Consider the following 22451-nt stretch of genomic DNA (forward strand, 5'->3'; position numbering starts at 1 on the left):
AGCCTCTTTATCCAAAGTGAATCTCTGTTTAATAAGGCCCCTTTTATAACCGCTCCAAAACACGCTTTCAAAACAAAAGTTAGAATGCTGTATGGTCCATTCTCAAGAAAGATCTGTTTCTGTTCAGCACCCGCCCTGACCTTTTTGTTGAAGAAGAACAAAATAATGTAGTAACAAAAACACAAGTGGCTGCCAAAGGAAGAGAAAAAAAAGTTCCTGTAAGGGACTGAAACAATAAATCTCCTCTCTGCTGAACTCCCAAAGGGAGTGTGTGTATTTCCTCCCGTTCTTTATCAGAGCCCCCGAAATAAGTAGGAATGGGCAGTGGCTGTTCACATTCAGCACACCTTTTCCATTTGCTAATAAGGCCCTGCCAGGCTGGGAGGGAGTTGTCTCTGCCTGACTCTGAAGAGAAGAGCCACGGAGCCTATCCGCGGGCACCATGAAATCCCTTCAAGTGACCATCCTTTGTCTTCTGTTCGGTCTTTATAGCAGTAAAGAGGACACAGGTACCATTTTCTCTTATTCCTCTGATGGTGTGGATCAGAAATCACTAGCAGGGGACTCAGTCTCAGTTTACCCTCAGGGATCTTGCCCTGAAACGTGGCTGCAGCAATTCATTTGCTGTGTCCAGTGTGTGGATGTTGACTGGGAATGCATTGAGAAGGCTCCACGGAGAGAATGTTTGTTTTCACTGAAAGGAAATGTTTGCTGGTGCGGTGGCCTTGCAGCGTATTTGATGGGATCGTAAAGGTACAGAGAATACACAATAGCATGTTTTGAAAATAAAAACCTGGGAATAAAATACTGGTTAAAAATGTACTATTTCTCACCACTGTGCTCCTTTCAGGTGTTAAGTCTGGAAATAACGATTGTCAAGTATGGGTGAAAGGCTGTAGTCAGAAACATTGCGTTGCAGATGCTGGCCTATATGCGTGGCCACTATCTTTTGGCTCTGATAAATTGCGAGGTTGGATAAAGCTGCCTAGGAAAATGAATAGCAGTATCTTGAGGTGGTAGGGGAAGTAAAGAGGAAAGTCATTTTGATAAAAGTGAACAACATTTATTTGCTCCAGAAACCAGCATAAATCCACACATATACACACAACATTTGGCTCATCATCTCAAAAATCTTACCCATTGAAGGCAGTTTCAGAGACTCAACCAAAGGCTATATGTGAATCAATATAAGTCTTGACTATATTAATGACCAGTTGCAAGAGATTATTAACATTTATCTTTAACCCTTTCTGAGGGATTCACTGTACGCAATTAAATTTAATCAATATTTATTAGGATCTTACCATGTAGTCATCAGTGCAAGAAATACATGAATGATTAAGCCATTGTCCTTACCAACAGTGGTAAATGTAGTGTGGGGAAAAATAAATATGTAATTCTAATACACGACAGATTTAATAAGCATGAAAACCAAAGTACAAGCTATCATAAAAGAGCACAGTTGGGAAATATTGATTCTGAGGGGCCCTGGAAAAATATCAGTTCTAATTTTATTTTTTCATGTGCTCTTTTCAAAAGTTTGTTGCCTACAAAAATTCTAACATAGAGTAATAATGTAGGAAAAATTATATACACTGCTTCAATAATATTTATCATTAATTTCTCAAAATACATACATAAATTTAGGACTCATTCCCAAACACTTCAAAATCACCTATGATGGCTTACCATGCATCTTGGCGTTTCCAGAGTCAAGTTGCAGCAGGTATCAAGGCCAGAAAACCTAACTTAGAAGAGTTACCAAGAATCTGAGTTTTAAAATAAAGAGTATTTATGAGAGGCCACAGAAATCAGTATATGAGCTTTTAAGTAACTCTTCAGTATGCATGGGAAAGATTGGTAGGAATCCCAATGCCATGAAAAACACTGCTTACAAACACGGGTCAGGTCAATATAAATTTGAAAGTCTGGGTGAAGCTGCCCCCTACCCCGGGTCTGTAAGTACACTAATTTCCCGGCATTGTTAAACTCTGAATGGATTACATGTCTTTCTGAAAGCAAAATGGAATGGTATCAGTTCAAGAATTCAGTAGTGTCAAATCAAGAATCAGCCTGCAAAACCTGGCCGTAAGAAAGATGGAAAGGTACAGGATAACCCAGAGATGACCTGGCAGATTTTCTGTTTATGATCATTTGGGGAAAATACCAACTTCTTTTAACTCACCAGTAGTGAGCACAACCTGTTAATGGTGTCTTCTTTCTAGTGAACTATTAACCCAAGTAAGGTACTTTCTTATTTAAGCAGATATAATGATTACATAATGACTATCTCCTTCAACTTCTGCCAACAAGCCTATTTGTTAAGGAAAGTGTCTGTAAAATCTACTCCATTTTTCTTAAAAAAGGAAACTTTAGCTCATGAGCATAAATTGCCCATCCAAGTGGTGCCCAGAAGGAACTGGAAGAGGTTTTCCACCAGGTTGTATGATTTTGTTGCACCTGGCTCTGCCTGTTCTGTTTCCGTCCCCAGATATGCCGCAGGAAATGAAGCATTTCCTAAGCTGATTTATTAAGTTCTTTCCCTAACCCCCTGTACCGGAAACACATTGATTTCAAAGCTTTGTACATTCCCCAAACTTAGAATGCTTAACATATTTCATCAGCAGAATTGATTATTAGGGGTGAGGAGGGAGGCATTTCATCTGCCTTAAATTCACAAGTTGTCAAGAAGATCCATGCTTTTTTGCATAGTAATTTATTTCTAAATAATGATCTTTTAGAGAAATTGACTACTTTTCTTTTTCCTTCTGACATTTTTGTCAGTCCCAGATTTAAATAAATACAATATAGTCTTTTGTGCTCATTGTGAAAATCAAGTGAATCTTTCTACACAGCAGTGAGTGACTTTCTATTACTTGGTTGGTGGTATAACATTTTACATTCTCCAATTTGGAAAGCTGTTCTGTTGAAATATGTACGTGAAGTTCCTGAAAAGGAACTGTCATTCTTTCCCAAGGTTTTCTAAATTGTATTTAAAACGGAACAGACCCCTCCTGTGGCTTTTAAACCCCTTTGGCTTTTAAGCCTAGATCTGTGAGCCTTTTCCTGTCAAGACTGAAAGAAATGAAATGAAGAGGGCCTGGAAACAAGTTACTCTTCAAGCGCCATTTGCTTTTTGGAGTTTACATTAATTTAGGAAAGATGAAAATGTTTCAAGCATTTGAAAATGGGAACAAACATCATTTTATTGGTATCTGAAGAAGAATTTAATTGCTTGGAGAGATTCATTTGATACTGATCGAATATTCAGTTTCATGGAAAAAATGGATTGAACACACTGTAAGACAGGCATTATACTAAATGCTATAGATTTATAGAGAATACTTAAGACTCAGCCATGGCCCTTGAAATGGGGAAGAGAAGAGGAGGTAAGGAATAAGAAGTTTGACTATATTGTAAGTCTTAAGTGGTGAATAAAGAATGATAGGGAGCTTAGTTTGGGGTGTAAGGGCATCAGAAAAGACTTCATATAAAAGTGGAAATTATGATGAACTTTGAAATTTGAAAAACAGGACATTCCAGACCGATGGAATTTCTTGAGTAGGAACATGAAAACATCAGTATATTCTAGTGTAGAAATGTAAGGAAATCACACATTGGATGTAGGTTAAGTTTTAGAAAATAAGATTGGAAATAGAGTCTCAAGATATGTGGCTACCAGGATGAAAAATATTGGCTAGTTATCAGTCAATAGTTAATACTGAATAGTTAATTCATTTAGAGCCTCTAAATGTGTTTCAGTGTGGAAATTATATGATTGGGCTATACGTTGGGAAGATGAATCTGTCAGCAGGATATAAATTAGACTACTGCAGTCAGGAGAGGCGAAAGCTAAAGAAAATAGTGCAAATGTTATTGCCAGTCTAAAAATATGTCAATAAAGTGAAAAAAAAAAAGATTTGGGGAAGAGCCTAAAGGGAGTAGAAAGTTTGTGATTTGACATATTCTTGACTGGCAATGAGGGAGAAAGTGAATGAGATGTACAGAGAGGATTATCTGAAGACCAGAAGTAGGAACATGGTTTGGGAGCAGAGGGAGGGAAAGATAGGTGGAGACCATTTAAGGAGAAAAATGAAGTATTTGATTTTGGTCATGGTGAGTTTGAAATCCTAATAAGATATTTAAACAGAGACGTTGAGGGTAAATTAAAATCCGCAGGGAATTGTAATGCCCCTGAAGTTGAAGGTGGCGGTGAGTGTTCTTTACTCTTGAATCCCAGGAGTTCTTAGTCCTGCCCACTTTAAGATTCATAACAGAGAAAAGCAATTTATTTCTCACCTGGATGCTCATATTTCTAGCTCTCTCATGGCACTTGTGTTTTAATTCTATCATAATTGTTTGTAGGCATATCTGATCTCCTCTTCCAGACGATAAACACCTTGAAAGTAGGGGCCATATTTAATTACCATATTTATTTTGTTTGTCCAGTAACAGTTCTAAACATATAGTAAGGACATAGTTAGCCGGATGACATGTAAATAAATGATACAGTTGCCTTCTTTTTTTGTTTTGTTTTGTTTTCATTTTTTATTTCTTCCAATGACAAGCACTCACCAGTTTACTGCCTTGTTTGTATGAAAGATTATGGACATGTATGACTCATAGTGTATAACATGGATACAAATGGATTGCTTTGATCCTGGCAATGAAAGTGGGCACCAAATATAAGGAAAAGGGAAAAGGGCTTCTTATCAAAGGGAAGCCAGTTCCCAAAGTCTGGCCAAGAGAGAAGATGACAGCTATAGATGGACCACCTAGCACTGGGTGACAGTAATTTACAACAAATATGGAAAAAGAAACAGCCTTGACTATAATCTTTGGGAGGAAGAGCATCTAAAAAGAATTGGCTCTACTTTTCCTTTTTGGGAATAAAATACTTTATGTAATATCTTCTTATAGATAGGAATATTCAAGAAGAAACCTTATTCTCAAGCAACTTGTTAAAAATACAAAATGGATTTTTAAAAAAAAAAACAAAGTTCATAAAAAATGAAGTTTAAGAAAGTTAATTCATGTGTTATTTTAGATAGCATAAGAGTTGCTTTAGAGCAGATCATTTTACTGATTACTTCTGTTTAGCTTAATCACTGTCAGCAAATCTTACCTAAAATGGGTGATCTATTGTAAGGAGAATGAACCAATAGGCAAACAGATCCAACGGGGAAGTATTCAGTCCCCACACCATTTGTTTAACATTCTTTTTTATTCCACTACTCATTTTGTTTGAAGTTTCTACCTAAAAGTAGAAGTGATCAGTCTAGAATTTCTGCTTTCAAGAGATTCATAACAGTAGTCACCAGTAAATTCTCTGGCAATTTTATCTTGCTAATTGTAATTATTCAAATAATTGAGGGAAAAAATGATGCCCCTTTGGGATTTTCAGAAAGCTTGTATTTTACTGGATCATTGCCCATCCTTTCCTTTTCATTGATGAAGTTCCATTTCATGCTTCAGGTAAACATTTTAACTTATGAATAATTCTAATTCAAGTAACTTCTATGTTTTGGGTTTTTTTTTTTTTTTTAGTCATCACTTTCCAACTTCCTCTTCATTTTTGAGAACAATTTGAGATGCACATTTCTAAACAGTGAATGTCAAAGCAGGAATGTACTCTAAGGGACATTCAATTCCTGTTAGTAAGTGCCTCTTTTCCCGTTACTGAATTCCTGTGGGTCATTATAGGATAGGATAATAATTCCTGTTGGGTGTTAGAAGAAACTCTTTTAGTTAGCAGACAAGATCCCTTTTGTACTGTTGCAGACACAACACCAGCATCGACATGAAAACCATTAGTGATGGCAGTTACATCTAGAAAGGCCGCTGTATGGTTCCCAAATTTGGAACAACCATAGGAAAAATTGTTTTAAACAAGGAAAAGAAAAGAAAAAAACAGTTTTCTAAACTTGAATACAAGCTTTATGTCTTGTAGAAATATCAGCAGAGATAATCATAACTAGTGTCTAAATAGAGGCAGCTACTGTACAAGCATTAGACCCCTGTTGTGTCTTTCCCTCTATCTTCTCTGGCTGTGTTTACTCCAGCCATCGCTATGGCAACCTGCCAGGCACATGTGTAGCCTGACTGCGCCTTGCTTCACGTGAATGTATATCTTTTGCTTTCTTGTCTGTGTCACTCTGATACTGAGACAGTGTCCCTGGCAGAACCTCACATGGCACTGTTGGGCATCTGAGCTGTAAGAGCAGGAGCAGTAGCCCCTCTATGAGACAACGCCTGCCGAAAGGGGAAATGGAGCCAGTGAATAAATGCTTTCCTCTTCTGTTCCTGCTCTGTTTCACTGCTTTAGTCCTCTATTCCTTTCCCTGACTTCACTTTCCTTTACAAACTGCACACAGAGAGTTTGCACACTCTGCTTCGTCTTGGGCTCTGTTTTCCAGTGAAATCAGGATTAATTATTTCTCTTGATGGGCTCATTTTAGTGTGAATGATAAGAATATATCGAGATGTAGACTTGTTACAGTTTCTCTGATACTCCAATCATTATTCACCACCTTTCTTCCTCTTCACTTAAAAAAAAAAAGCAAGAAAAAGCTTTATCGATCTTTTGTTGAATATGTTAAACGATATTCTAAGCAGGTCCTTTTCTAAGGCAATCATTTGCCTGTTTGTATAGATTCAGGAATGAATTATATTGTAAGGTTGGTAGCCAGAAATGTTGAAGTCATTGATTTTATTCTTGGTGCACTGCTCATCTAAAATATGAACTGCTTTTTAAATCTGTCTGTTCAGTCATATTCTGTCTTAAACACAAATTAGTTGTGTCAAAACCCTGACATAGTTGGATCTGGTCCAATTTAACCCATATGAGTGTCATCACAACATCTACTGACATCTACCATTTATTAAGCCAGACATTTTACACAGATTACTTCCATCACAACATTTTAAGGCCAACTTTATTATTCCCATTTTACTGATTAGGAAATGAGGCTTGAGGGACTATAAAGTTATACTAGAGCAATGTGGTTTAAAATCAAACAAGAGGAAGTTCTTCAAAATCTTCCTTGTAGCTTGTTGCCTTCCAGCATGGTGAAATTGCAAGACGTTGAATTTTTCTAATGGAAAAGAGAAAGCATAGAGACTTTACCACTTGGGTAATTCAGAAGCCACTGCTGCCTCTCATAGCATCTTCCACACCTTAAAAACCACAAACTAAGTGCCATGAATGAGTTTCCACTTAGTGATAATGATCCTCTTGCTGTGCTGGATTCAATTAATTACTAAGGGGATGCATTGAAAAGAGGTGTAGGCATTTGCCTACCTACAGATTGTTAAGTTAGTTGGGAAAAAACAACGTGGTTGTCTGCAATATAAATGTCAGTGCAGCTAATACGAGACTTGGAGAAGGAAAGAAGCTAAGGAAATAACTAACAGTGAATTAATCACTTAGTGTCACATTTATAATTCTTTTGGAGCCAGACTGTCTGGGTTCAAATTCCAGCTCTGCCACTTACTATCTGTGTGAACTTGGGCAAGTTATGTAACCTTCAGCTTTCCCAGCTGTGCAATGGGACCAGCACAGTCCCTACCTCACGGGAGTATTAGGGGGATCACGTGAAGGCATGCACACAAAGAAAACACCCTCAATAGTGCCCTGCATGTGAGAACTCTGTAAGGTTTGCCGAGTTTAGGGACTCAGAGTTCTCTAGTTTATTATATCCCATTCCTTAGACAAACTGCCTTATTTCCAAATCGATTCTAATGCAAACTCAGCAAATATTTAAATAATTATGATGTTAATTCTCACAAAGTGAAAAACCAGTGCGTGAAAGTTTTCACTGAAGAATTGATGTGAGATGCTAGAAAGATGATTGCCATGTTTTTAATCACCATACATGTAGGCACAATTTGATATGTGCAGATCGTATTCTCTAGAATGTCTTTCAGATTTGTAAGTTATTTAACTCACTGTATAAACTAACCACTCAAACTAATAAGTAAAAATATGTTTGTGTTTTTTTGTTTGTTTTAATTTTTTTGATGTTTATTTATTTCTGAGAGAGACAGACAGAGCGTGAGTGGGAGATGGGGAGAGAGAGAGAGGGAGACACAGAATCTGAAGCAGGCTCCGGGCTCTGAGCTGTCAGCACAGACCCCTACACGGGAGTGGAACCCTCAAACCGTGAGATCATGACCTGAGCCGAAGACGGATGCTTCACCGACTGAACTACCCAGGTGCCCCAAAATGTGTTTGTTTTTAATGAAGATGCTAACTTTGTAGCCTGAGAATTGTCAACCTCCTTACATAGTCTCACCTTCCTTAAGGTATTGAGCACTGCTTAATCTGAGAGGTGGATACGTGAGGGGAAGACACCTTGATTTTAACGTGAGAACCAAGTTTGGGTCTAGCTTCTTAGTATGCTGAAATTAACCAAGACATTAAATACTTCTTAGCCTCAGTTTCTTCATCTGAATATGAGAAAAATGATATTTGCTGACACAGTATTAGTGTTACATGAAAATCAGAAAACCTATTTGAAGTGCTCTGGAACTCATAGCTTACTATTTAAATATTGGTTATTAATATGCAAACTAACATTTAACTCACAGTATCAAGGAATAAGTAGGAGGGCATTTCATACATTTGGGAATTTGTCCTTACTGACTGGCACTCCACGATTGCATTTTGAGCTACAATACTTTTATATGTTGGGGCGCTGGGTGCCTCAGTCAGTTAAGTTTTGAACTCTTGATGTCGGCTCAGGTTATGATCTCACTGTTCGTGGGTTGGAGCCCAGCCATCAGGCTTTGCGCTGACAGCACAGAGCCTGCTTGGGATTCTCTGTCTCCCATTCTCTTTGCCCCTCCCCTGCTCATACACATGTGCATACTTTCTCTCAAAATAAAGAAAGGAAGAAATACCTTTATATATTTTTCTACGGCTGCTACACATTCAAGTAGCCATGTGTTGAACTACTGTTTGAGTTATAAAAACCACACACATGAAACACAGAACCATTTGTATCAGGCATTGAATTTATTTTTAGCTCAAATGGGGAAAGAAATTATTTTTTGTGGTATGAACTGTGAAATCGTCCTCCGAGAGCATTTGGCAAGCGTGAGGACATAAACGGCGAGCTCTGGGACGCTGTCTCTAGGGAAGAGAGGTCACTCCTGCATTCGTCAGCTCGTGGCCATGGTGACAACTCTCTCCAACAATGAAACATCTCTCAAGTATCTCTCCCTGTGGACCCAGTTTTTGAAAACGAGATCCTCCATTTTAAATACACAAAATTAACAGCAATTGCATTATTGGGATTAAGATAATGAAATGATGTGAATCCGTAAGCTTTTCTTTTTCTTTTTTTTCTTTTATTTTTTTTTTATGAATCCATAAGCTTTTTGTTATTTTTCTTTTTATCTTTTTCTGACAGCCTCATTTGTTGGGGACCAGTTTTATATTAACCAAAGTTGACAACTCCCAGGATTTGCAAAGTTAGAAGAAAGAAAAATGGCAATCCTGCCAGCCATTTAAAATCCTTTGATTAGGGTCCATTGTAACCTAACTGAATGTAAATCTCTTGAGAACGAAGACAATATCGAATTGATCTTTTTTCCCCCCAGGACCTATCTTTGGACACATAGGTGGTGATCACTAGCTCATGCTTCAATTTGGAAAACTGTATTTCTTCAAAAGTCAGCTGAGTTGAAAAAAGCCAGAGTTGAAAATATACAAAACATGCCTGGATTTGTTTTCAGTGACTTGAGGACAATATTTATTTTTATCCTTGGCCTGCGTAGTGGAGAAGTTGTGAGTGTCATTTTGGTCAGCTGAACTGATTTAGTTTGCTTTATGAAATTGACCTGCAGTCCTATTGCTGTATAAATAGCAGAAAATGCCCACCTCTGGTTTACATTAACTGTTCAAATCGCATAGGAGTGGTATGATTATCAGAACGCAAGTGTTGAATCATTCCTGTGTCTCGCTCAGAAGAAAAAAAAAAAAGGTATCCTACAATTCATTGGGTAATTCTGAAACACTTAGATCTCACTAGTCCTCATTCCCGCTAAAATGTAAAATTGTGGAAGTTCAACTGTAGAGATGCATTGATTACAGACTTTACCTCTCCAACTCTGAGGCCTTCATTCCGTGTGTTGAGTTAATAACTTTATTCTAATCTTGTCCAGAAGCAAAGGCATTAAATAATTCAGTTATTCCCAGGTTTTAACATTTTCGTTGATCAGTAAATAATAAAATTCCCCTCGGGCAGTTGACAGGCAATTAACCGGTTTTTACTTTGTCAACTAAAGACACAAACTACCTACAATGTACATACCATTTCCCAGTAGGTTACACAAAATAAAGTCTGCTTTAGCTGTATGTATATATCCGGCAATAGAACAACTTTTTTTGCACTGAGTTCCGACTAATGTCACAAGCTGGCACTGTGCAAAGGTGAAGTGTACTGGTTGGTCTTGAAGCCAAGAGGCCCTCGGTGTTAGTTACCAGGGGCCACAAGCCTGCTGTGTGGCTGGGCCAAGCAAATGTTTTAGCCTCTCGAGTCTTTAATTTCCCAATCAACAATATGAGTACAGTCCTACGAAATCATATTCAAGTTTTCTTCCAGATCTATCATTGTGTGATCTGTAACAAGCAATTTCTGTGTATTTTGACTCAAGTTATCTTGCTTCACTTTCATCCTGTTATTTCTAGATGTGTTCATTTTGGATCAAGATTTCAATTCTATTTCCTCATGTTGTTTCCTTTGGGAATTTTCAGACAGGGCTGTAGGAAAGTATCTACTTCACAGGTAAAGGGTCATTTCTCTGCCATGAGACACATGTCTCAGAGGACACACCCACGAAAGACAGTTTTTTTCCCATTTGCCCTGTGGTCTTATTTGTATATAATTTGGACACATGTGATGGTGGGAGGGATAGAAGAACAGAGAGAGAAAGAGAGAGAGAAAGATAAATTCACTGACATCCAGAAAAAGATTGAGAGTAAAGATGAGGTTAAAAGAGTCGAGAAGGTGCTGGAGGCTGGGAGAAAGAGAGAAAGCCTCTCTGAGAGGGTTGGGATGGGGGAAATATGAAGAATAAGAAGGGGAGGAAGAAAGATATGTAACAAAAGCTCTGATAATTTGGGAGGAGCACTCCCCAGTGGCCTTCCAGCCACTCTTCTGGACCTGATATGCAATAGGGTTCTTTCTTCTTATCATTATATCTCCTGCTAGTCCTTCATTCTTCCATCCATTTCATTTGCAACATGCTACACATTTTACAAAGCACTTTATGGATCAATTATCTCATTTAATTCTTGCCGTTGCCTGGGTGATTGTGCAGGCTGGCGTTACTGGGTTCGCTGTCAGAGGAGAAAAGCCCAAGGACACACACACTGTAATTCAGATCAGTAGGTTTTAACATTTATTACTCATAAGAATCACTTAAGTTATCTGTGAAAAATAGATTTTCCTAGGGCCCATCCCCAGTGCTTCCAGTAAAATCCAGACAACTCTGCTTCAGCAATTACTATGGATAATTTGTATACGCTGGCACACGGACTTACGTTCTGAGAAATCCTGGACTAGATTTCAATTTCCTGAGCAATCATCTGAACTCTTTTTATTGCCCCTCAGACCCACAAGATTCCCAGAGGTGTTAACCTTGAAAAAAAGGTGCTAGGATCTAGTGCTTTCAGAGGGAGACTTAGTATGAATTCAGAGCGATTTTTAGTTTTTTTGTTTTTGGGGATTTGTTTTTCATTTTGTGTGTGTGTGTGTTTTGTGTTTTTGTGGTTTTTTTTCCTTGTACTAGTTTAGTATAATAGAAATTAGATTTGGCCAAGGCAAACTGGATTTGAACCACTGAAATCTCCATAGGTGCATAGGTTTAAATTCCAGGTTTTTTATCCATCCATTGTAAGGAGATTCCCTACTCATTATGAGTTCCTATTGATTGCTTTCCATTCTACTATTAATCTCCTTCCTGTTTTCATCAACACTGCAAGACCTTGGGTCTCTGTCCTGTCGCTGCTCAAGAGGAACCCCCTTGAATAATAGTTTGGTTAGAGACACAGCTACGGCCTTCTCGTCAAAGTTTCAGGTGGTGTCCGAATGTGTTCAATAATCCAAACACAAATATTTTGGTTCCTGGAGAGGTGCTGGAGCCAGAGGAGTCTGAGAAGGTATGGCGAGTTCAAGGGCCAATGTTAACAGATACCTTGTAAGCTTAAAAAGAGATTGAGAAGCTGTGATGTTATGAATCTACAATAGCCATGCAGGGAAACTGGTAGTATTAGAAAATAACAAGGTGAAATTTGTCAGCTGGCTTATTACCTGCCATGACTTAACACACTGGGATATGTGACAGGAGGAATTCAATAAGCTCTCTTCCTGGGCTCACAAACTGGCATCCACTGACATAACCTGCACATGTGTATCGTTTGGCCCCAAAGTGTTCTATGACTACAGGAAAATATTTAAAAATAAGAAAATTTCACAAAACAGCAACAAAGAAGGACATTGATGATCTTATTTTCAGGTTTTCTGGCAACTCTGGGCCTCATATTCCTCATGGCAGCATTCATTTAAATCTAAGTAATGGGGCGCCTGGGTGGCTCAGCTGGATAAGTGCCTGACGTCAGCTCAGGTCATGATCTCGCGGTTTGTGGATTCGCGCCCTGCATTGGGCTGTCTGCTGTCAGCACAGAACCTGCTTTGGATCTTCTGTTCCTCTCTCTCTCTCTCTCTGCCCCTCCCCTTCTGCATGATCTCTCTCTCAAAAATAAATAGCCATTTAAAAGAAAACCCTCAGTAATACATGCCCCTTTGAATTATGGAATGTTCTCTCTCTTATAAACATATGGATACTTGTACCCTTCCTGGGTCTCTCATTCACTTCTCTGTACAACCACTGTGGGTATTGGGGTTAATTCCTTCACCTATTTCATAAAATTTGTAGGATTTCAAATAAGCATTAAGTGGATAATTTGCAAACTTATTCCATGTTTGTGGTGGTTCAGTGGATTTGGAAAGAACAGGGTTCTGGGGCAATTTCCTGTAATTGACTAGGCTTGCTAACTCCATCTAAGAATTTTAAAGACATATTCCAGTCACCATTTTTTTCATTTTTCATAAATAAGAATGTTTTTATTGAAGTATGGTTATACATAATTAACTTAGTGCTGATGAATACTCTCTTTTTTTCATAGACTTAAGAAAGCATAAAACTTAGAAAATGATTTAAAGAATTTAGAAGCTACAAATCATAAAATGTGATTAAAATTCTACACTATTTTTGTTTCCCACCGTCTCTTAACAATTTATTTGGTGAACATAAACTTCCACCCATGAAGAAAATATTGAAAGCCCATGGCTTTTTCGCTCACTCTTAAAAAGTGAACAATTGGGGCGCCTGGGTGGTGCAGTCGGTAAAGCGTCCGACTTCAGCCAGGTCACGATCTCGCAGTCCGTGAGTTTGAGCCCCGCGTCAGGCTCTGGGCTGATGGCTCGGAGCCTGGAGCCTGTTTCGGATTCTGTGTCTCCCTCTCTCTCTGCCCCTCCCCCGTTCATGCTCTGTCTCTCTCTGTCCCAAAAATAAATTAAAAACGTTGAAAAAAAAATTAAAAAAAAAAAAGTGAACAATTTTATGGACAACTAAATTTGCAGAGTGCATCAATTCAAAATTAGAATATACAATCCAAAACAATGATTGAAAATTTTCTCCTATAGAACATGTCCATGTGGGATGGAATTCTACAAAGTGGTTTCTTTATAGTCTCTCTGTTTTTCTGGTTCCCTGTCCTCCCTCCAGCCCCTTTCTGACCACTCCATGCTGGGAACAGAGTGAGCAAGGAGTAAGAAAGGTGAATGAAAGGTGTTACTTGACCTAGCACCGTAAGTTGTGCCCGGAGCCTCATAGATAGTTAAAGACAACTGCTGAATGGTGCATTTTCAAAGGTGTGCTTTTGGGCCTCTTGCCCCTTGCAGCTCTTCGGTTCATAAGAATGGATCCTTATTCTAGGAGTTCTCTTCTTAGTCCTGAACAAAGAACTGGTAATCCTGTGTTAACCCAGAGCTTCACGATGCTAACGTGCCCACCTCTCTACATATACCTGAGGAACAGGACTCAAAGTAGCTCTAAATTCACTCTCTCACTCTCTCCCTGCGTTTGGTCCACAAGAAACAGTCATATATCTCTTTCTCTAATAAGCTCTGCTGGGGCAGTCATTCTCAATGTAGTAATAACTCTCCTGGTCCTACACTACAGCAGCTAGGCAGCAGTCTTTCATTGTACTGATTTTCCAAGTATGAGTCACTGGCCACTATGACTTTCAACTGTAAGAACCACATATTAGGGCAGGTTTGCATTGCAGACCAGACAAGCCTTGCTCCTTGGGGGTAAAGTAAGTGAGAATGGGATTCGAAAGAAGTATTTTGCAAAGACAACCTCCTGTCAAATAATATCTACGTGCCTCTCTCCACACTTTTATTCCTTTTATGTTACAGAGTGGATAAAGGGATTCCAGTGTCAACAGGCTTTAGGTATTTTATTTGAAAATCTGATTATGATTGTCTCACAACTTTGTGATTTCACATGCATTAGTACCTGAATAAAACTTTGATGTTCACACATTGGGCCAGATATCGTGTGCCAATCTTTCCTTTGAAGCAATTAAAGCCTTGAATGTGTATTTTCTCAAAGTTTGATGTAATTATGCTATAAATCAGTATTATAATTAGAACAATAAAATTATCTGTATGTTTAGAAGTTAAGGCATTCCCTTATAAGTGACCTACGGATCATAGAAAAAACGATGATAGAAATTAGAGAAAATGTGTTGAATATGAGGAGGAAATAAAATATTTTATAACAAAATGTGTAAGATGGAGCTAAACCACTTATTAGAGGAAACTCTGTAGTCTTAATTGTACACATAAGAAAGGAAAAAATAAAAGAGCAAAATAAACCCAAATAAAGTAGATGGGAGAAATAAGACAAGTAAGAGCCAAAATTAATGAAATAGAAAAGAAATATATAGTGCAAAGAATTTCTGTATATAATAAGATTGCTAAATTTCTGCCCAAATTAATCAATAAAAAGGAGAGAAGAAACAAACAAAAATGAAAAAGCAAACATCACTCTAGATGCCACTAAAAATGTAAGTCTACATTGTAAAAAGCTTTATAATTCAATAATTTTGGAAATTTATATAAAATGAATACATTTCTAAAAAATATGGCCCCTCAAAACTAACTCAAGAAGAAATACAAAATTGTGGTAGATCTTTACTCATTAAAGAATTGAGGGGCGCCTGGGTGGCACAGTCGGTTAAGCGTCCGACTTCAGCCAGGTCACGATCTCGCGGTCCGTGGGTTCGAGCCCCGCGTCGGGCTCTGGGCTGATGGCTCAGAGCCTGGAGCCTGTTTCCGATTCTGTGTCTCCCTCTCTCTCTGCCCCTCCCCCGTTCATGCTGTGTGTCTCTCTCTGTCCCAAAAATAAATAAACGTTGAAAAAAAAAAATTAAAAAAAAAAAAAAAAGAATTGAATCAGCAATTAATAACCTTCCCACAAAGAAAAATCTCACAACAATTAGTGTCACCAAAATGTTATATTAAACATTCAAATAACAAATAAATTTCGTTTTGCATAAACTCTTCCAGGGACTAAAAATAGAAGTTTTACTCCCCAACTTATTTTATGAGGCTAGCAGATGGCTAAAATCAAAACTTGACGAGAATATTATGAGAGGAATATGTTGGTCAATCTCATTATGAAAAATAGATTTGAAAATCCAGCAAAACATAAAAAGTTACTTAAATTTGCCCAAGTTGGGGTTATATTAGCAATGTGAAGTTGGTTTAAAACTAGGAAACCAATCAGCATACCTGACTGACTCTGACAGTAGAGCACACAGCTCTTGATCTGGGGACTGTGAGTTCCAGCCCCACGTTGGGCTTAGAAATTGCCTTAAAATAAATAAATAAATAAATAATAAAAAACTAACTAAGAAATCAACTTAATTCACTAGATTGACAGAATAAGGAGTACAACATATGATCGTGAGAACAGATGCCAAAAAAAAAACTCTTTTAACAATTCAATATTATTGAATTAATAAAAAAAAATGGAAACAAGATATTTTAATCTGATAGAATAACTTCAAAAACTGTGACAATCATTGTGTGGAGTGGGGAAATATTAGCTTTCCCTCTGAGAATGAGAACAAAACAATCTTGTCCCGTAATGTTATTTTTATAAAACATTGTACCAAATATGCTACCTAGTACTATAAGACAAGAAAAATAAATATTACCATAAATGGAAAGGAAAAAAGTAAAAATTTATTACTTGGGCAGGATACGATATGATTGTATAAGTAGAAAATCTGTAAGAATTTATTGAAAAATTATTAGAATTGAAGAATTAACTGAGGTTTCTGGATATAGAATTTATATAAGTTAATTACATTTCTATCTATGCAACAACCATTTGAACATTTAACAAAATACAGTTTACAAAAACATCAAAGAAAAAAGAAACAACACCAAGTACCTATAAATAATTCTAATAAAAGAGATGTACGATTCTTAAGAGAATACTAAAACTTATTAAATGAAATTAAAGAAAACCTTAAAAATTAGAAAAATATACCATGTTCATTGATTGGGCAACCCCGTATTTAAATTATGTTAATTTTCTCCAAATAGATCTGTAGACTCAAGATAACTCCAATTAAAACCCTAATAAATTTTATTGTGGAATGTAGGAATCTGATTTTAAACTTATATGGAAGTACATTAAAGTCAAGAAAATCTTAGTAATTCTTAAGAAAAACAAAAAAGGAGAACTTGTTTTACCAGTTATCAAGTGCCATAATAAAGATATAATAATTAAAACTGTCAAATTGGAGCACAGGTGGTGTATCAAGCCGTAGTGGCATTAATGCTATAAAGATCAGTGGATAGAATAAGGAGCCCTTAACCAGACCTACAGATATATGGATCTTAGATAGAAAACAAAGATGGTAAAACAGAGCAGTGGGAAAGGATTGGCTTTTTTCATAAATGCTGCTGGGACAATCCGGTAGCCACTGGGGAAAAATTAAAATCGATTCCCACATAACACGATATACAAAAACCAATGCCAGATGAATTATATACTGATGCAAATGTAGAGTTTAAAACTTTAAGAAGAAAATTCAGGAGAATATCTCTGAAACTTTATTTTAGGAAAATACACAAAAAACAGTAACCATAAATTAAAAGGCATATATTCTGTCGCATTAGAATTATTCAGTTTCTAAAAAGAAATAACAGCGAAAACGAAAAGACAGCCACAAAATGGAACAAGGTATTTGACATGGATATAACAACAACAACAACAACAAAAAACTCATCTAGAATATATAGAAATAATTACAAATCAGTAAGGAAAATTAAAACAACCCAATCCCAAAACAAAACAAAACAAAATAATTGGCAGTCTTAAATAGGTACTTCACTTTTTCAAAAAAAAAGAAAAGAAAAAGAAATACAAGCATGCTCATAGTTGCACATTTTTTTATAATAGACAAAAATTAGTGACAGCTCGAATGTCTATGAATTACCAAATTAATAAGTAAATTATTGTTTATTCATTCAATGAACTGTATGAACCAACAATAATAAACATACTATAGCTATAATCAATAAAAAAATCTTAAAATACGAAATTGAACAAAACACAAAACATACCTACAATATATTGCAATTTACATGAAGATAAGAATGGTCAAATTCAAATTTTATCATATTCAGATATATACATAGACAGTAAACCCAAAAAGAAAGGCTAGAAATTAAGTCAGATTTGCTACAAGATTTGCTCTAGAGCAGTGGGAGAGGGATATAATTCATAGAATATTCCCAAGAAGCTTCTGCACTGCTCGGAATATTCTCTCTCTTAATCTGGGTCATAATTACACTAGGTTCTGGTTAATGTCTATTCACGATATGTATATTTGTATTTTCGCACTTTTCTGTCTATATTACTCTTTTATAATGATTACAAAAGATACAGAGCCTGAACTTAAGAAACTTAAAATTAAAGATAGGATCTACCTACAAGGGAAATAAGCTGTCTTATGGGGTAGATGAAAAGACTCCTCAAGTCTTAAGAGTGATTACTATGTAACAGAGGCTGAATCAATTTAATCAGAAAATATCAAGAAATAACAAGAAATTTGGTATATAAATCTCTATTGTCATTATTCATGCACTATTTGCGGATTCTCCATTTCTCCCTCCACCCCTGCATCCCTAGGACAAATCTCCTAGGAATAGGGAAGACCATATAGTTTTAAGCTTTAATTTAGATGTTACCAATTTTCTCTCAATCTCATTCTGTTTTTCTCTTGGATTTTAGGTTGTCATTCAGTCTTATTTATTTAGAGTCAGAAGCTTTCCGTGTGAGACTTGCTTCTGGTTTGTTCCCTTGTATTGAGCTAGCTTTCTGTAGGATGTCACTACCTGGAATTACTTTAGCAGTCAGAGGCATTCATCCTTTTTAATTTGATATGCACTAGTCGAGTCGTGCACTCTTGTTCCACGGGACTAAATGCTGGCGTGAGGACTCATGGCCAGCAATGCACCTCCGGATCTTTGGTCTTCACCAGATCCTCTTTGAGGCTGGAACCTGTCTTGTGAAGTCCAAATCGAAGCTGGGTCGCTATGCTTCTTGGTGTTCAAGACAGGCTGTCATGAATTGGAACAAGGTTTAATCTTCCTGAGGACTCTAATTTCATTTAGATTTGACTTTCTCCAATTTTCATCTAAGTCATGGAAAGAGAAGTACTATTTAAAAACATTTGTAGCCATTCTAAGAATTGATAAAGCATTTATTAAAAGTATTATGAGCAAAGCCACATGCTTTGTTTACCACTGAATCATTTCAATATGGAAGCACATCTGACTTTATGATTTAATAACAATAATGCCATATGTATGCACTAATTTGGAGTTTGCAAAGTACTTTTATATACATTATCTCTACAAAATCCTCAAAGGCAGGCAAACTAGTATATGTTAACTACTTTCAATTTATGAATAAAATTTTAAATATTTAAGGGAAATTAACAAATATATAAATGGGATTAAATGTTAAAGGATCTCTAAAGGAATTGTTAAATTTGCCTATTAATAAATAGAATAATAGCATTTATAAATTGAGTTTAAAATCTTAAGAGAGAAAAAGATTTTTAATTCTGTGAATTAAAAAGAAAGTTAAATATATACTTCCAAAACTGAATTAACTTCTATAAGACATTTTCTGCACACAAAAGACATACTTGGGGGCATCAAAAAAAAACTTACATTTAGAAACTTGAAAATATGCTTACAGAACTAATATACTAAATATTAGTATCATGAGTGCATAAGTAAATTCTTCGTATTGGTAAGGGAAATAAATCATTAACTGTATACCATCACTTATTTTTGCCCTGGTACATAGTAGGCATTCAGTTATTGTCCGTTAAATTAATGAAAAGTACTCATTAAGTGTTTAATTGTGTGGTTTAAGAACAGTATATATAGGGGCCCCTGGGTGGCTCAATCGTTTGAGTGTCCAACATTTGATTTCCATTCAGGTCATGATCCCAGGGTCATGGGACCCAGCCTCAAAGTGGGCTCTGTGTTGAGGTTGGAGCCTCCTCATGACTCTCTCTCTCTCTCTCCCTTTGCCTGTCTACCCTGCTGTGCTTTCTCTCTCTAAATTATTTTTAAAATTATATATACAAATTCTAAGGAGAGGAAAGTTATTGTAGACAGAACTAATAAACAAGGCTTTAGGCAGATGGTACAACTTTAGCTGAACTTTAAAGAAAAAAATTATCCATGTTCTCTGATATTTTTATTTAATTTTTTAAAAAGGAGAAAAAACACGAGCAAAACTACGACGTTGGAAGTAAAAAATGTCAAGTTTAAGAGATAGCAAAGAAACCAGCTTATCTGTTGGGAAACAATGGGAAAGTTGAGTGAACAGGTTCAGGCTATGAATAAAACTTTGAATTTTTTTTCCCTAAAAGACAGCAATTTATTTTTTTAATCTAATATTCTCTGTGTTTGAAAGTAATCCAACAAATTGTAACTATTGTGGTAGCCAATATCCAAGACGGCCTCCAATAATCCCTGCTTCTTGGTATTCAAGCATGTAGGTAGAACATTCTTGCACTTAATTAAGGCTGATTTGTGTGACTCATAGGATACAGTGAAAGAGATATTGTGTGATTTCTAAGGCCGAGGCAGTAAAAGACATTATGGCTTCTACCTCAGTCTCTCGGATTGCTTTCTCTGGGGGGAGCCAGCCACCGCGTTGTAAGAACAATCGGGCAACCTTGTGGACAGACCCAGTGGAGTAAAACTGACAGCCAGCACCAACTTACCAGCAATGTGAGTGAATCACCTCATAAATGGATCTTCCAGACCCATCACACACTTGGAGATTGGTGCCCCACCTGCAATCTCTACAGACTGCCATCTTGTAAGAGACCCAAAGCCAGAATTGGTCAAAGCTGCTCTCAAGTTATTTCCCCACAAAAATTGTGGGAGATAGTAAGCAATTGCTTTAAGACATGAGTTTAGAGACAATTTGTTGCACAGCAGTGTATGGCTGATTTAAGTGCTATTATCCAGACGTGTAATACTTTAAAATTTTTGATACAATTTTTTTAAATGTTTATCATTGAGAGACAGAGAGACACAGAGCGTGAGCAGGGGAGGGGTAGAGAGAGGGGGAGACATAGAGTCTGAAGTAGGCGGCTCCAGGCTCTGAGCTATCAGCACAGAGCCCGATGCGGGGCTCGAATTCACAAACTGCAAGATCATGACCTGAGCCGAAGTCGGTCACTTACCAACTGAGCCACCCAGGCGCCCCAAGTTTTTGATACAATTTTTGATTGATATTCAGATCAGAAAGAACACCTTGCATCAAGGGAATTGTCCTGGGTTTCAAGGTAAATTATTTTCTCTCTAGCGATATCCACAGTAAGTGTTTAATTAATACTGGATGAATTTATTTAATTGATCTCTTATTTACTTGTTCCATAAGCCAAAAACATCTTTAGGATTATATGTCTTGCCTATTAAATTCTTAAAGTTCGGAGCTTTAATTTGACATTGAAGAATTGGTGCAGATAGAACTAAAATAATGCTTCATCACCTTTTTTTGTAATACTGTCATAATAATAATAGCAATAAATTTTATAAGCAGCATAGATTAACATAATTTTTAAATTACACACTGTAATTAATGGAAGTTATAATGTTATTTTCATTGCAAATATATTTTACTAATAAATTTGGGTTAGTTATCCTTTGCATTTCTTGATGTGCTTACATGAGAATTACTGTTAGCGAACTATATTTGCCCATTTATATCTCTGAATATCGGTAAAATAATCAGTAATTTTTTTCATCTAGTAAAACATCAGAAATGTTAAGGTGAAATTCTTTTCACTTCCATTCGTATATTGGGAAATTAAGATATAGACACAAATGATATTACAGTTTCAGACACTGTTTTCTCAGATTAAACAGCAGATCATCCCAACTCCTTTTTCTTCTACTGGAATCCAATTTCCATCTCTATTCACATCAATTTCTCTTCTTTGACAAATTTTTCTCCTACTTGTCTAAAATGCAAAGATCAAAATTGAATTCATGTCACAATAAGAATCTAACCATTACTGAACAAAAGAGCAATGGTTGCTTCATAGTTATATAACATGATCTCATCACTACAGTTCCATTTGCAAGTATGAATTTAAGATAAAGTATTATATTAATTGTTCTTTTTCTTTGGTTTTACATCTTTTCCTGATGTATTTATTTATACTATTCTACTAAATTTGTATACTCTTTGCTTTTACTCTTTGGTTGTTCACTTTATTCCAACTGAACTTTATCTTGTAAATAAACAATAATTTATCTAAAATTTTTATCTTGTTAACACCCTTATTCTTACCCAAAGTGTTAAAAAAAAAAAAAGCAGTTCAATTTACTATCCTTTAAAAACTTGACTTGGATGTTTTTTTAAGTGTAAAGGTCAGACTCATTTGAAGTACTGTGCTAAATGTTTTCATAAATTGATTCTACTGTTGACTGCTTTATAGTTTGTCTACTTCGTTGATGATAATGTCAGATGAGACAAAAATTAAAAGCTTTACTCAGGCCAAACTTGATTGTTACAGGCCTATATGTGGACCAGTGGTATTTAAGACATTAAAGATTATTCGTCACCCACTCAGCCTTTACTTTGTACCTATATTATCAGTCCCTAAAACAATGCTGAGCTTTAAGCCCATTTGACTTTGGTTCTTAAAAGAGGATGATAACATGGGTGCCTGAGTGGCTCAGTCAGATAAGCATCTGACTTCAGCTTAGGTCATGATCTTGTGATTCGAGAGTTTAGCCCTGTGTGGCGCCCTGTGT

General features: G+C 36.5%; 1 protein-coding gene across 2 annotated transcripts in view; it reads left to right on the forward strand.

The window, feature by feature from the left end:
* The first annotated feature begins 303 nt into the window (after nt 1–303).
* EMCN (endomucin) overlaps nt 304–22451 on the forward strand; it is a 102846-nt gene continuing 80698 nt past the window's right edge. The window contains exon 1 of one of the 2 annotated variants that reach the window (XM_043571719.1): nt 304–509. In XM_043571719.1, coding sequence (XP_043427654.1) covers nt 443–509 — 67 coding nt within the window. In that variant the 5' untranslated portion in view covers nt 304–442. The remainder of the gene's footprint in view (nt 510–22451) is intronic. The other variant, XM_043571718.1, reaches the window with a different exon arrangement.

This window comes from Prionailurus bengalensis, chromosome B1 (genome assembly GCF_016509475.1).
Source record: "Prionailurus bengalensis isolate Pbe53 chromosome B1, Fcat_Pben_1.1_paternal_pri, whole genome shotgun sequence".
NCBI classification, from domain to species: domain Eukaryota; kingdom Metazoa; phylum Chordata; class Mammalia; order Carnivora; family Felidae; genus Prionailurus; species Prionailurus bengalensis.